The 16,538-nt window shown below is 43.6% G+C and overlaps 2 protein-coding genes across 2 annotated transcripts; one reads left to right on the forward strand and one right to left on the reverse strand.

The window, feature by feature from the left end:
- Nucleotides 1-23: 23 nt before the first annotated feature.
- On the forward strand, nucleotides 24-13,385 carry LOC110500052 (PCNA-interacting partner). The gene is given in 11 exon segments (XM_090213908.1): nucleotides 24-141; nucleotides 1,287-1,524; nucleotides 1,636-1,739; nucleotides 2,306-2,465; nucleotides 2,601-2,755; nucleotides 4,016-4,169; nucleotides 4,300-4,349; nucleotides 4,351-4,479; nucleotides 4,611-4,692; nucleotides 11,542-11,687; nucleotides 12,242-13,385. Coding segments are annotated over 8 exon segments (753 nt in total). The 5' UTR covers nucleotides 24-141; nucleotides 1,287-1,524; nucleotides 1,636-1,739; nucleotides 2,306-2,450; the 3' UTR covers nucleotides 12,264-13,385.
- pmch (pro-melanin-concentrating hormone) lies at nucleotides 13,242-14,784 on the reverse strand. The gene is made up of 3 exons (XM_021577174.3): nucleotides 14,464-14,784; nucleotides 13,648-13,789; nucleotides 13,242-13,291 (listed from the first exon to the last, which is right to left on the reverse strand). The coding sequence occupies exons 1-3, from the start codon at nucleotides 14,704-14,706 to the stop codon at nucleotides 13,242-13,244; spliced, it is 435 nt and encodes a 144-aa protein (XP_021432849.2). The 5' UTR covers nucleotides 14,707-14,784.
- Nucleotides 14,785-16,538: the final 1,754 nt, after the last annotated feature.

The following is a 16,538-nucleotide window of genomic DNA, read 5'->3' on the forward strand; positions in this document are numbered from 1 at the left end:
ATTGGTCAGAGTGGTTATTTCGCAGAATTTAAAAAATGTCAACGCATCAGCTGCCTGTGCATTGGCTACGTGGGTGAAGAATGTATTTTGGCGATACGCTTACTACATACGCCCCTGTTTGAGGCTGTAACATTTGTTTAGGTAAGTATGTGTTTAATGGTGTTTTATATTTTCACTAGCTACCAGCAACCTACATCTGTATTCTTGTAGATCTTATATCCACTTTAATTAAAGTTAAACATTCTAACTAATACATTGTTATAAGCCGTCATACAGTACTTCGTTTGTATTGGTTACATTGCCGTTTTTAGGGTTTCAGTACATATAACTAAACAGTCTTGTTTATCATCTTCACATGGACAATCACGAATTTAGAGGACAGTCTGAAGACAGTGGGGGGGGGGGAATTCTACACTTTATGCCATGGGGCAAAGGAAAATGGTGGTTTTTATAGCTACTCATACCATTCTGCAATGAGGCTGAGAATTTGTCATTTTTTTAAGATAATTTCCTGCTATTCTACACATTTTGCCATGAGGCTGAGATTTTTTTTGTTGTTGCAGTTTTACAGCTAATTTCCTGTTATTCTTAGCATATTTGATATGGCTTATAATGTGTTCATATTCTATTGGGGACCATGTATATGCTACAATATCAGTACTTGTTGCATTTACAACCTAGCATCTACTGATTTCAACTAGTTTATAGCTGTGGATTGACTGCATTGTTTGACTGTAATAGTGGCAGTTAATTTTTTAAATATTATTTTTATGGAATCATTCATCTAAAGCTGGCTATCTAACAAACAACATACAGTGCAGACATTTTTCCCATTCATTATTTCACACCATCTTTATCACAGCACTGGTAAACCATGGTTGACCCAAATGGCTGGTCTTTATCCCATCAGAAGAAGCTTCATGTCCATTCTGGTGTACCATTCTTGCGTACCACGTAGGCCCCCCAAGCCTGCTGTGGTACGCCAGTGACTGTGGTCCTAACAGACACGGGGATCAAAGTCATAACATTTAGTGACATCACGTTTTGGAGGTACGCCATTATGGCAATGAGTTTATCTGCACCCCTATTATAGCCATTTGGGCCTGGTTTCCCCTGATCACATGGTCAGGAAAGACTCCTGACCCTATAATAATAACATAATTTGTCCCACCCTTGGTCCCACCAGACTGTATGGGAGGATAATTCACCATGAACTATGCATTCTGATTCCCTTCACAGGCAGCAGTCATGGCTTTAAGCCATCTGCTTTTGCTCTCTTCTGACAGGACAGTGGAGAGTTCACTGTTGCCCTGAGCGACGTCCTGATGGCCTGGAAACACTTACTATTAGACAACCTTCACCTGCCCCTTTACAATGACTCTTCCTGACCAGAAAACTATGACATCATCAGGAAAGAATACGACTCCTTTCTGAAGCGCACCAACACTATGGACTTGATTGATATCCGCTCTATGTACAAACAGCTGAGGGTTGATCCGGGACCCTGAGGAGCCTCTGAGCTCAGTGAGTATTAGGCCTGATTGAAACTAGGATGAATGACCTAGTCAGCTGTTTGATATAGTCTCGAAGGCCAGTTTCGCTAACTGCCAAATCTGTGTTCATGTTGTTGCCAAGGTCCAGCTGTTTCAGTCCAGTAACATGGAGACCTATGAGGTGAGGGATTCCCTGTCCCAGGTCCCCTCGACTCATCAAGCAAGTCAAAGCCATACAGCACACAGGTAAGCAGATATGTCATAAGCATGTATGAACATGTCAGCATAGTGTAAGCAAACTGACTCTCCATTCTCTCCTCACATAAGAGAAGGTGGTTTGGCCAGAATTTTAAATGTTACATTGGCTCATATCGTTGTGCAACCAAGGTACTTTCTTTCACTCTTCCCTCTCCTTTTCCCAGTCAGCCTGGCAAGCCTTTCATTCTCTCTTAGCTTTTCCAGTCTTTCTCAGGCACTGGAATCTGTCTCGCTCTTATTAACAGGAACTTTAAATCATATCACTCAGATTTAAGAGCGAAATGTGAATTAAATTACCAGGCAGATGTTTTAAAACGCAACAGACATTGTGGGCTAGGACATGCGTTGCTCTCTCCAGGCTGCTGCCCTGTCAACTGTCTGATTTATGAGTGGGTAGAATACGGGTTGCTACTGTAATACTGCCTGGGGATGATGAGGTTTTTGAAATGTTGGTTTGGGTTGAAGATGGTGTTCTGACTTTAAATGGGGCCGTGTGTGTGTAGTTTGTGGCATCGGCTGTTGTTTTTAAAGGCTGCTAAATCCCCAATGGGTAGGAAAGGTGGCGAGGAGGGTCTTCTGCTCCTATCTGGATCAGCTGGTCAACTCCAAGAACGACATGGCCCTAGCGCACACCCTTGACACCCCTGGCAGATCGCTCGGACGTGTAGCTTTTACTGACCTGAAGCACGGAGCAAGAACATGTCACTCTTCTTGGTAAGAATGACAAAATGGCCTCTACACTTTCCGTGTCTGTTTCCTATCATTACAGTGACGTATGGGTTTAGCCAATGAATGTTGACAACATGACAATCCTATGATCGCGTAATGTTAATCATCTATATATTGCAGGCTGCGACATCATTTGCCAGAGCAGTCCAGCTGGGAGGAAAGGGCTATGCCCCCGCTGAGTCTAACCCCCTGAGGAAACATGTTAAAGGCCTGTCAGACTTTGTCCATTTCACAGACAATCTGGAGGAGATATTGGGAGACAACCCTAACCCAAGGTACTCAACCAGCTTGGTTGTATTCATTAGTGCACATTGTAGCAAAATGTTTTGGAATGGAAGGTAAAACCCAACCTTTATTAATGGATATGTTTTTGTACTGTAGTCCCTCCTGTTTTGTCTGTTTTTCTTCTGTTTGGTGCCTAATGAATACCACCCTGGCCTGGCAGACTCCATCTCTGCTTACCCTTGTCATCAAATCCCACCTGCCTATTGCTGTGTACAGATCTGATTTTCCCCTAATGACTTCTGCCCCAGGTTCTCATGATAACATGTGAATTACTAAAACATGTTTATCTCGGCGACATCAAAGTAAAATTGACTAAAAGTAAAAAGATAATATGTTCCTTCCTTGGTTTGATTACTTAGTTAAATTATCATCAAACTTTAAGATTTCATTGATCACTTTCATGGCCTGTGTATAATTACAGATTGATTCAGGTTTTCTCCATCAAGCGTTTGGCAGTGCCACAAATGTGGTTAAGAGATTGTTTGGTCATTCGATGAAAACGTGTGGACTGAACTTTGATCTAATGCAATGGGAGAAGCCATGCTGTGTCACAACAAGGCCTCATTTCCCCTGAATTGCAGTAGCAACTACAGCGCTAGATGATTGACACCTTGGCACTCAGATATATAGCTGTAGAGTCCATGATATTGGATGTATTGTCCCAGTTCCCTCATAGCAGGGGCCTTCTGGGTGTTTATGACTGAGGATTTTCTCCCTGCTCTGCTGTGGTGCCTCTCTGATGGGACACTGGACTGATCTGATGCCAGAATGGCTCTTTCAACAGCCTGCACCCCTACCTCCCCCTTCACACCCTCAGTGGAGTACTGTATTTCCACACACAAACACCTTCTCTGAAGGGTTCAGGGCCTCTTGTTCAGCTAACATCTGGTATCCCAGATGATTCTCTTCCAGAGACTCACTCCCCTCATCATAACTGGGTCAGGGAATCTAGCCTGCTCCTTCTCCACCCCACCTTGCTACAGTGTTGACACTTGCTGCTCTTTTCACACACCCCAATAATGTTGCAGTCACTTCATGGTCAGTGGTGAATGAATAAATAAAGGTGAAATAAAAAAGTGATGAGTGAACCCTTAGAAAAAGGGAGCGTCTTTATCATCTTTCTACCCGAGGCCTATAAGTAGAAGGCTGCTTGACTTGTCTTCATAATGGATTAGATAATTACACATGTTTTATTATATTTTATGTACACCTGTTTTTCTCTATATTGCTGGCGTTCGTCTGGTGACCAGTATCAGGGCAGCTCTGTTGGAGGGGTGGGCCAGTGGAGATGTCAGCTGCAGCATACACAATGAGACCGCCAAGGACCTCAAAGAGCAGATCGCTCAGATCCACCTGTCCCACAGACTGCAGTCGGCTAGTGGGACAGGGATCAGCCCAGCCAGGGTATGACACCTTTCTGGGCCAACGGATCCAACCTCTCTCAGCCTACATGTGGATCAAACAAAAAGGGCCTTGACATATACATGAACGCCATCATCTTAACACTATATGGTTTTGTGTATATCCTTTTCAGCCTAGATACCATGCTATTAACCACACCACTGCTTATGGAGGTCGGGAGACTGAAGGTCCTGATAGCATTGCTGGATGAAGATGCTTTGGCACCGCCATTCAGGAACAAGGCAGTCTTACTCTCTGCGAATCAGGCTGTCCTCAGTGTGGAGGAGGGGACCTGCATGCTGTTACTGTTCCGGTAAGCCTCATCTGGCACGCACACACACTAATCAATGCTTAATATGCTAATAATTCATAGGTTTTCACAGCCTCTCTAACTCCTAACTCATAAACAGCTGCTTTCAGTCTGATTTGCTTCTGTGTCCTCAGATCCCCTGAGGTTCCCACGGGCTCCTCTCCAAAACCCCTGCAGCCCCACGTCCAGGAGCGACAAGATCAACTCAAACCCAAGGTACACACAGCCCGCCCACCCTCCAAGTAGGACCAGGAGACCGAATACGAAACATCGAATCAGATGTCCAAACATTGAAAAATAATGTCTTTGCGTTCTGTAATTTCTCCCCGGTATTGTATTATTTATTTGCTCAGTTGACGCCCCTCATCTTATAACTGGCTTCTACACGTTCACATTTGTACAGCTGTGTTTTTGCTCCCGTTAATCCAGTGTGTTGCTCTGAGTTGAGTCTGGGGTATAGAACTACTCCTCTACAATCGGGGATTCAAACCGGCAACCTCCCAGTGACACGTTTTGTTATGCTTCTCAACAGGGCTCCACCCTCTTGGTTTGATAAGTAGCTGGTCAGAAGATGCTCTACTCTTCTGTTTTTGTCTATCCCTCTGAGGTTTTGCCTGTTTACTGTGGTCATTGTATAGCATCCCTAGATGTGTTCTCTTTTCAGTCATTATCAGTAGGCCTGGGACAATACCAGTATCGTAATATTTTTCCATAGCAAAAATGAAAACACAAAGCAGAATTCTTTGGTCCTTTTAAAAATATATATTTTTTAAAGGATACAGGTTGTCTGCTGTAGCTTGGAGAAAGAAAATAAATGTGACAAACAACATGTTTGTTTCCAACATTTGGGTTCTTTTCCTAAAGTGGAACCCGCTTCATGTTTTTTGTTTTTTTCCTTGCCACGATACTATACTGGTATCGGCCCAAATTATCTGGATATAAACGGATTGATATAACCAACGGATGTGGAGAGATTCTCAGTTAGCAGTGTGGTGTTTGCAGCCTGGAAGGCTGTGGGCTTATCGACTTGCCTCCGTGTACATGTTTGCTGTTTCCACGATGCGCTAGTAGAATTGGGACCTGGTGCTAACATGCTGTGCTCGTCAGTAACAAGTATACCGTTCCACAAATGCAACCTGGATGTAGAAACTGCTTACTCCTCTAAAAACAATGACAGTTTGAGATTTAAAGGGGCTGGGTTGTTCTGTCTCTACATGAAGGACTGCTTGAACCCCTTTCAAACATGTGTGCTAAACACATTTTGTGGAAATGGGCTCCTTTATTTGATTGCGCTAGCAGATGTCACTTTAGCTCCCCACATTCTGGCCGTCTTCCTGTGAGTGCGCTGTAATGGTCCCTGGGCGGCTCACCGCTTCCTGAACTCGGCGGGCGGAAGCTTTCTGCATCCACTTCACTTTAAAGATGCCATATCAGTCACTTAACTCGACTAGTAAGGGAAACTTGAATGGTTGTTGTCTGCTGAATGTCTTTATCAACCCGGGCCCCTGTCCAATAGTTTCATCATACGCTGACGGCAGTCACCTGGCACACGTGCAGATGGTCACATTTGAGTTTTTGCATTGTGGTTCTTTTTTTTCCATGCTTTTGTGTCTGTTTCAGACCGATTAAACACAGCAAGTTAAGTGAGCTTAATGATGTATTGAATTGCATAATTTGGATGAATAGTATGATACATTATTGATTGGCGTCTCTGTGATAATTTGATCTCTGTAACAAGATGCCTTTCAATGCTTTGACGTATTCCTCTTCCCCATGAAATGAAAGCTGGCTCATCATAAGAGGAGCTGCCATAAGAACACAATGTGTCTGCCAACTCCTCACCTAATATCCTGATCTTGCAGGTGGGCTATTGGGCTTGTGTGCGTGCATTCAAAAACAAACACCAGACCCGAGAACAGAGCAATTGCTTGCACCTGCTGTTCCTGGAGGATGGGCTTACCTTAGCCTGGCCAGGCCAACCAGTCTATAGAGGTTGTTTTAGGACAGCCTCAGAAGCGGTGCCCCCCCCCTTGTCATCCTCTCCCTGTAATAGAACTAGATGCTGCTCTTTCCAGCTGCTGTAATTGGATTAAGTGTGAGCTGTATGTCAGGAGGACGTCATGTCAGTCTTTTACCTCTTTGCCTGCGTTATGTTCTCCCCTGTCCGTCATTATTTCTGGCTTTAGCGAGGCGTTTTTATCAGCATGTAACGAGGGTACGTGTACATTTCATGCTTGGTGATCCGAGGGTTAAATGTTGTTTTAGGTGCTCGTTTGAGAAGTTATTTTGAGTTCTTTGAATAGCCTTCTCTCTGGACTTTAATTTCCCCCCTTTGCTTTACAGTCCCACCCAGTTTTGCACACCGTTCTTTTTTCTCCACTGGATTCCTCCTTCCCTACTGCGGTTCTGCTGCTGGCCTGGAGGGAGAAATCTTTGAGTTGTGATAATCCCCAGCAGGCCAAGATCAAACAGGGGATAAAGGAGTGGATCAGCCAGGGCCCGGTTTCCCGATAGTGATGGAATTTAGGCTTACGGGTGTTTTTAACGATGACTCTTGCATGTTACATATTTAGCCGTTTTAGGCGTCTCCCAAAACACAACGCAGAGAGAAGGGTCGTGAAGTGCATCTTGGAGCATGTGTTGAGGATGATGGGAGCGCTGCTCTCGGATCCGCTTTCTCCATTCAAATATTTTCTTAATTATAAAAAGTTATTTCAAAATACTGACAACAGATCAGCTCCGAGAGATATTACCACCCATTGCCCCAAATTTTGACACGGTTTATTGTAATGCCTACCCAATAAAAATGCATTTAAATCGCAGATTTGGCACATGATACAGTAGGCTACACACCATGCAATGTATTGAAATTATACAGAGTAGCCTACAAGTAGAAACATGTATAACTCAATTGATTGAACATAACATGTATATTTCAATGTTATCTCGATTTTCATTTGTAGCATATTTTTATACGTCGCTTGTTTGTCAATTGCAAAGACAACTTGGTAATTATGTTATCCGTGGTCAGACGGATAAACCATGTGATTTGCGGGGATCTGTCTATAAAGTGATGCGGGAGGGCAAAAAAGCACCTGACGCATTTCGCTGTTCTACGAGTGTGAGGCAGGCGTTAGATTACGAGCGTTTTCAAGTGCAACGTTAACGAGACAGATTTAACGCTACTCCTACGAAGGTTCTAACAATGAATGTAGCTTTAAGATGCTTTTGAGAAACCGGTCCATGAGCCCTATCTACGTATGTGGTTTGAGACGTTAACGGGGTCACTTTGTTCAACTCGAGAGAGACAGTTCCATTGGCAATTTTAGCATGTAAGTATTGGTGGGGCTAACTACCCCAATCGTTTTTTTGTTTTTTTTTAAGTGCATGCCAGCAAAGCCACTCACTACACAACACTAAACAATACATGAATTGCACTGTAACTATAACAAACGGTGCCCACAAGCTGTTAGGGCCCACATAAAGCTTTCCCAACAGCAGAGTTTTCTTTTAGCACCATGGAGTTAACCTTTACCACCACTTCACCTGGATATCAGTGGAGCCTTGTCTGGCTGCGAAACAGTTAATTCAGCCTCATTTGCTGCCTTTAAAAAAAAACATATCTGATATGGCTGACTTGCTTAAACAAATGTGGTTTCTACTGACAGTTGAGATGTTCAAACTATGGCATAAGGGAATGATGAGCGGATGAGGCAATCTTCAATTTTGAGTAAGACTTTTAATGAGCGAGTTAAGACTAGTCTATTTCAGCACTTTTCAAATGTACCGCGGCAGAATTCAGAACATGGGCAATTCTTACAGTATTCGCACTGTACACCATGACCTTTCCAAATATATTTTCCAAGTCAGAGCTTGTCTTCAGACCCCTTGGCTTTTTCCTTATTTTGTTATGTTACAGCCTTATTCTAAATTGGATTATATTGTTTCCCCCATCATCAATCTGAACACAATATTCCATAATGTCAAAGCAAAAACTGTTTTGTTTTTTTCTCAAGTTTTGGCAAATTGAAGAAATTAAACAACTGAAATATTACATTTCCATAAGTATTCAGACCCTTTACTCGGTACTTTGTTGAAGCACCTTTGGCAGTGATTACAGCCTCGAGTCTTCTTGGGTATGATGCTACAAGCTTGGCACATCTGTATTTGGGGAGTTCCTCCCATTCTTCTTTTTTTCAGATCCTCTCAAGCTCTGTCAGGTTGGATGGTGAGTCTGCACAGCTAGTTTCAGGTCTCTCCAGAGATGTTTGATCGGGTTCAAGTCCAGGCTCTGGCTGAGCCACTCAAGGACATTTAGAGACTTGTCACGAAGCCACTTCTGTGCTTTGCTCCATTCATCTTTCCCTCAATCCTGACTAGTCTATCAGTCCCTGCTGCTGAAAAACATCCCCACGGCATGATGCTGCCACCACCATGCTTCACCGTGCGGATTGTGCCAGGTTTCCTCCAGACTTGACGCTTGGCATTCAGGCCATAGAGTTCAATCTTGGTTTCATCAGGCCAGAGAATCTTGTTTTTTTGTGGTCTGAGAGTCTTTAGGTGCCTTTTGGCAAACTCTAAGTGGGCTGTCCTGTGGCTTTTCCTGAGTGGCTTCCGTCTGGTCCCCCACCATAAAGGCCTGATTGGTGGAATGCTGCAGAGATGGTTGTACTTCTGAACAACTTCTCCCATCTGCACAGAGGAACTCTGGAGCTCTGTCAGAGTGACCATCAGGTTCTTGGTCACCTCCCAGACCAAGGCCTTTCTCCCCTGATTGCTCAGTTTGGTGGTTCCAAACTTCTTACATTTAAAAATGATGGAGGCCACTGTGTTCTTGGGGACCTTCAATGCTTCAGAAATGTTTTGATACCCTTCCCCACATCTGTGCCTTGACGCAATCTTGTCTCTGAGCTCTATGGACAATTCCTTCAACCTCAGGGCTTGGTTTTTGCTCTGACGTGTGTGTATTTCCAAATCATGTCCACAATCAAATTTACCACAGGTGATGATCAATGGAAACAGGGTGCACCTGAGTTCAATGTCGAGTCTCATAGCAAAGGGTCTGAATACTTATGTAAACAAGGTATTTGTTTTATTTTTGATAAATTTGCAAACATTTCTAAACCTGTTTTCGCTTTGTCATTATGGGGTATTGTGTGTAGATTGGTTAAAACATTTTATTTATTAACTCTTAGAATAAGGCTGTAACAAAATGTGGGGAAAGTCAAGTAGTCATAATACTTTCCAAATGCACTGTATGGCTGATGAGTACCGATACATTTTATCTTCATATGACAAGGATTTACCAGTAGAGTGTCAACTTGATTCACAATTACTGCTTGCTAGCTAAGATTTTGAAAGTATGATTTTGACATGATCAGTCCAATCAAAGCTACTGTTGTTGTAACGTCATTTTATCTGTGGCCAATGAACTTGAGCCTTCTTGGATGGGCACTTCTAATGTAAATCTATGGCAGCACCCAAGGTGCTTGAATTTTCGAGCTCTCCTCGTATACTTTGCGGTGGCATAGTGTCCCCATGAGTGACAGAACACTGAGCCTATCACGGCACAACTAGAGAAAATTACCAACACCTACGCTCCGTATTTTCCGCTGGCCCAGCACCACAGAAAGCACTAGGCTGAAACGCCTGCATTTTGGAGCTGCCTTAATCAAGAAAGCAAAAAAGAGACCACGTTTGTATGCGGCTTTAACTCCATGATACTTAAAAAATTTTTTTTTTTTTACATTGTCTGCAAACTGTTGTGACACTTATTGCCAAAATGACATGCAAAAACAAAAAATATTGTATTTTAGCTAATCCGGTGCAGCTCTGCCCCACCTGCCCTGAATGACAGGTCGCCACTGGCCAGTTCCACAACAGTGCTCGCTCACCTTTAAGCCAGATACATTTCTACAGCAACGAATACTTCAGAACTAACCTGATCCAGGCTGGCAAACTCCATTTATCCTGAATGAAGCCACAGTTGAGGACCAATTAAATCAGATTCCCTCCCTCTCACAAATATTGAGTCAACCCCTTAATTTGAGGAAGACTACTGATTTAAAAATATTTGATAAAAATAAAATGCCTCAAATTACAGGCGTTGGGCCAATACCCGAAAGGTCGCTGGTTCGACTCCCCGAGCCAACTTGGTGAAAAAGCTGTCGAGCCTTTGAGCAAGGCACCCTAATTGGTCTGGATAAGAGCATCTGCTAAATGACATGTTCAATTACACATTAGTATTGACAATGCATTTGAAACTTCACGCAGAGTAAAACTTGTATATGACGTAATGCTATTTTATCAATAGGAGTGTTGGGGGGGGCTTGTGCATTGATAAGCACAGCAAAACTATATTTCAAATAAACACTGCACTTCAAGCCTATTTCACACCGTCGCCTGTGGAATTTGCAATGACTTTTCATTCATTTTGATTTCGGCAGAAATTAAAGTGTGGCACTGACTCGCCCATGGATTAAGGTTTCGGCATTGTCTCGATGAAGAGTTTGGCGTTTGACTAGCCATGTGCGACATGCATGTGCAGTTACGGCGGACAATCAATATACACTTTTGTAGTATGGAGGAAGCCTGAGAAGGAGAAGTTAACTGAAGCTGGCTAGATTTAGAAAAACCTGAGTAGCTCTAGCTTCAATCATAGTATACTCCTGGGGCTGCTGCAATCATGGGCTCTGGAGATCAGGCTCACTACTTTTTTTTTGAATGATTTAAAAAAAATTATTTAATGGGCTTCTAGGTTCATTGTCTAATGGCGGCTTGGCTGAGAAATTGTGACGTAATGAAGTTTTTCCTCCAGAACTTGCAACAAAATAGTTTAGATTAACAAGCCTGTTCCTGGAGATCTACCATCTTGTATATTCACTCCAACCCTAATCTAGTGCACCTGACCCTAATAATTAGCTGGTTGATAAGCTGAATCGGGATGGTTACAACTGGGGTTGGATTGAAAACCTACAGGAGGGTACCTCTCCAGGAACAGGGTTGAAGAGCCATGATAGTTTCTCTTTGATTTTTTTTTTTTGATTTTTTTTCATCCGATCTCAGTTTGCCTCCACGTACCAGGACGACTCGAAGCCACCGCGTGCTGGACTTCCGCAGCATCATCCAGGGCTCCACCTGTGTGCAACAGGCTCCCAAGTGGACCCTCACTACTGTGGACTCCACCTCTGCCCAGCTCCTCGACAGCAGAGGTAAAAATGTCTAGTTGTGGCATCATTCTCCCTTTCTCAGAGACCTGTAACTGCATGTACTAATCTGCATGCATGCTGGTGAACTGCTCCAGATTTCCTCACATATAGTGCAGCGCAGTTACATACACCCCCCCCTTCAGGGATTGGCTTCTATTCCCTCTGACGCCACAGATTCGGATCGATGCCCAGACCCACCTTCCCAGCCCTGGCCTCGAACCCTGCCCAGTCCCAGCCCTGGGACTGGTACTTACGATCAACCTTTAAATGATTCCCCATTTTATAAAACCTGGCCGCCCCCACATCTGTAGTAAAAACCTAACACCCCCCCCCCCCTCCCCCGCCTTCTTTCTGTGGGAATCCAGGCTCTGCGCCATCGGTTTACATGACAAATGTTCACTTTCAGCCCGCTAGAATAAACACTCTGGCTGTTAAACTGCAGGCTAACGTCAGCAATTTTATCCGTTTTTTTTTTTCTTTCCCCTTTTTCCTTCCTCTCTTATGTCAATTTTTTTCGACCCCAATTGTTAAGCTCTATTACTGTTTCCTCTCTCCAGTGGAGGTTTACCCAGAGGCTGAGAGGAAAGAGGCCCAGCGAGGAGGCACGACCCGGGGGGTTGCCACAGCGCTGGGGCCCAGGAGTGGAGCAGGCGGGGGCGGTCTGAAGACCAACATCCAGACAGAAGGAAGCAGCAAGGCCTGTAAACGGAAGCTGGTGGATTGTAGCGAACATTGTGGGTCAGAGAACCAGCTCCCTCTGAAGAAACCCCTCCACCACTGTAACATCAACCAAATTGTCAGGGAAGAAAGCCCCAAGTAAGAAGAAACTGATTGCCGGACAGGGCAAGCTCACCAGCTTCTTCAGATTGTAAACTATTCATTGTCGTGTTGAAGGAGAATGCAGTACTAGAAATGTTGTTTTATTTAATCAATGGTCTGTCTTCTTTGAAGCTGAATGTTCCTGTAATCAATTGCACTTGTTTTTCCCCCAGTGGAGTTTGGCCTGATTTCAGAGGCTTTATTGTACTTTCTATTTATTTTTTGCCTCTGTTGTGCTTTCCAACAATTGACAGACATCATCATTTTGAAAGAAAGATCGCCAGCTGTCGTCCGTCTGTGGGAGAGTGTAATGCAATGATGCAGAAGAGCTGTTGAGGCAATGTGGAAAGTCTGAGAGTGGTTAAAACCCAAGCAGATCTGTTTGGGTTTTAAGCGGAGGTTTGGCCTGCAGTTTATCTCCCTCTAAGACAAAAGGCCCACCGCTAGACACTTCTCCTCTCTCACATGCATCTTCCCTACTACTATCATAAACTGTATAGAATTTCCTATTTTCTTCACCTGAACAATGGTGACTTTCCAAATGTAGCTATATTATGTGACCCAGAATTGACATGTACAAATGTTTTCAGGTTTCTCAAAACATTTTTAATAGTTGTTTTATACATGATTTGTGTTTTAGAACCATGCCACAGGTGTAAGGAACACATAAGGAAAGTGTGTCATGTTTTGCAGGAGATTGACAGGCGGCAGGGCAGCAGTGTAGGATCCACCACACTCTTATGCTTGCGAACAGGGTCGGTACACTCGTCCGATCATGCATCGCAGCACTGGAGGGAATAAAATTGGTAGAATTGCAGTGATTAAAAAATAATAATAATTTAAGCATTAAACTGTTTTTAATCGTGATGTCATAACCTTCAACAGTCTTCAGTTTGTTTCTTTTATATGTCTGAAATGTCAGAAGTCCAGCTGATAAAACTCTTGTTCCAAGTAATGAATGGAATATCATGGTGAAAAGTGTCAACACCCTCATTGATGGTTTTAATGCCGGTATCGTGTCATCGAGTCACCCATTTGACATGCTGAATGACGGTGACCTGGATCTTTCTAATACTCACGATTGAAAGGATACAGGAACCGTAGAAGAAGAAATAACAAAGGGAAGTCGCTGGTCGATACTTACTCTCAAGGTCGGCCTCCCTGCGCTCTACTTTCAGGCTATATTCAGCAGGAGAGTGATCTGTGGCTCGGTCGGGGAGGACAGGAAGGGCTCGGGAGAAAGCTGTGTTCATGCCACGTCTGGTGTGCCCTTTCAGTCCAATGTCCTGTGGGACAGAAGGCTAGGTCACTGTCTGGCAGGCTTCCTTTAGTGGATCAGCCAGCCTCTACATTAGTATTCTCTATACACTGATGATTCTATTGCAAAATCAGATTTGGTGAGCCAAACCCGAAGGTTATCTAGCTTGCATGATACAACAAACATATAACAATACACATGAAAGGGCTATAGAATCCCATGTCAAAATTAATTGGACTTTGGGATGGTGTTTTTCCTTTCCATTCATTTGGGATTGATGCATGCCATTTGCCAGATGGACATTTAAGAAGCGGCACAGATCTTCTGGGTCTCAAACCCCGGCCTTCTGGAGTCTGGTCCTGAGCCAGGCCATTTGAAACCTGTACGAGAGGGGCCCCAGTTATCCAGACATCTAATCTGCCCAAGTGGCTTTATAACCTCTCATCACTCCTGTTCCAGTACAGCAAAGATAACCATGTCCATGACTTGCATGACATACAGATGCCAGAAACTGAATCACTCCACATGCCTGCCAAACCTTTGATGGAGCGGAGACATTATCGTAGATTTTGCCACTGTGGGAATCTAATCAAGATAAACACCTATCCTTTTCATCTATGTTTGATGATGGCTCAAGTTTGAGCAAATGTAAAATGAGGAAGGTTAGTGTGATGATGGACATGGATGACGGAGGATACTTACTGAAAGAATGATGATCTTTGTGTTGCTGTCGTCCAGTCCGTTGTCCAGGATGAGGTCCCGTCTGAACCTCGGGGCAGCCAGAGCGTTGTCGCTCATCATGTCTTCGCCTAGTATCGATCGCAGGCTCTCCTGCTCTGTCCTACCCTCGTCCAGCTTGCCTGTCTGTACAGCAAAGACGACTGAGCGGGTGTTAAACTCAGAGAACAGCACCAGTGTGAATATAACAGAGTATAGGGAGATCATGATTCCTACTATATTATCTTGGTCCTAACGGCCTTGCGAGGGTAATTGAGAGTGGACTTTAGTTGCGCTCACCCTGTGATGACTGTTGATCAGTGGCCCATCAGCTCTTTTTATATCACGAAAAGCCAAAACAGTGGGGTTTTTTTTTAACCATTGTAACAAAGCTGTCAAATATGTGCGTAGAGGAGATTTGAAGTCTCCTGCTTAGCTTGGCCCATATCATCATAGAAAAGGGTGACATGTCAAAGGTCATAGCCAATTTGTATAGCTCCTTTATGTAGTCTAATCAGAAGGCAGGGTAGGTGAATAATAGCTGGATTAGTGTCAGATGTAAGGACATGCTGGATTTGGAAGAGGGGGGCAACATCTTTTCCACAGTCATCTTTTCCCTCCTGTAGAAGTGGTCTCCTCGGGCCCCTCAAAGATCATAGGTCTCAAATTGGTCTCACTTCTCAATGCTGTCCACTTTCAAAGGTGGAAAGTAAACGGTGGAACATATGCCTACTGTGCAATCTGAAAGAAACCAACAGATTGCCTACAATGAGTTATCGTCACCGAACTACATCAATGGCTACAGTTATCAATGCTCTGTGGGGAGAGAATATCATCCAGGGTGAACAGTCCTGGTATGAATAGAGGCTGGGTCACTAAGGTCATGTCATCAGACTTCAACAAGACCCATAGAGAATGAAAACAGACCCAGGTAGCATCAACCGAACTGACCTATTGGTGATTGGGTATACACCCTTACCGGTTGGGTATTACAGTAGGTGGGAGGAAATCCCTGACTTTCCTGACATAACCTAAAGGATACTCCAGGTGCTAGTTATAGGCTATGTAACAATAGTTTATTCTGTTCTGATCCCATGGTCACAGGTCAGGAAAAACTCTGGGTTCTAGTCATTAGAACCTTGGGTGTTAGCTTCATTGCCCCCAGGACTAGGCCCTGCCCATAATGAGAAGCCCATTGACCGCCATCTGTGGCTTACATGGCTGATCACATCATGTTCACAAGGGTAATGGCTATGAGTTTAGGGAAATGAGCGTGGAATAGTTTTACAAACCAAAACTAAAGGCCTTGTTGACATAGCTCTCCCAAGCTCCTCTTCAGTTCAGTTAGGAAAACAGACAAGGGCTTACCTTATTAACATCACAGTAGCTACAGCAGAGGGATGGAGAAATGGGACATGAATAATAGTTATTGAACTCAGCTGAAGTGATTGTTCTTGGAGTTCACAGCCTTTATTTTGTGAGTATTTTTGTTGGAGGCTGACGGACTCTAGTGAAGGACTGAACTGGTCCACAGGGGCCCAACTGTTCCAGGAGCAGCACAACTCAACCTGGGAGCTTCAAGATCTATTGTTTTAACCTATCCTCTCTATCTCTCTATCCCACTCTCGCTCTCAATCTATCTCGCTCTCTCTATCTCTATCCCACTCTCGCTCTCAATCTATCTCGCTCTCTCTATCTCTCCATCTCTATTTCACTCTCGCTCTCAATCTATCTATCTCGCTCTCTCTATCTCTATCCCGCTCTCAATCTATCTATCTCGCTCTCTCTATCTCTATCCCACTCTCGCTCTCAATCTATCTATCTCGCTCACTCTCTATCTCCCCCTCTCAATTCAATTTCCAATTGAAGGGGTTTTTTACATTGCCATATCAAGTAAAATAAACCAAAGTGAAATAAACAATTCAAAATAAACAGTAAACATTACACTCACAAAAGTTACAAAATAATAAAGACATTTCAGATGTCATATTATGTCTATTTACAGTGTTGTAATAATGTGCAAATAGTGAAAGTACAAAATTGAAAATAAACAGGTTGTA

This window comes from Oncorhynchus mykiss, chromosome 21 (genome assembly GCF_057628025.1).
Source record: "Oncorhynchus mykiss isolate SJ-2025 chromosome 21, ASM5762802v1, whole genome shotgun sequence".
Taxonomy (NCBI): Eukaryota; Metazoa; Chordata; class Actinopteri; order Salmoniformes; family Salmonidae; genus Oncorhynchus; species Oncorhynchus mykiss.

Coding starts and splice junctions, on each gene's coding strand:
- pmch (XM_021577174.3), bottom strand. CDS start 14,706: ATGATCTCCCTATACTCTGTTATATTCACACTGGTGCTGTTCTCTGAG. Junction 13,790..14,463: donor CAAAGATCATCATTCTTTCA/GTAAGTATCCTC, acceptor TCTGTCCCACAG/GACATTGGACTGAAAGGGCA. Junction 13,292..13,647: donor CAGGGAGGCCGACCTTGAGA/GTAAGTATCGAC, acceptor TATTCCCTCCAG/TGCTGCGATGCATGATCGGA.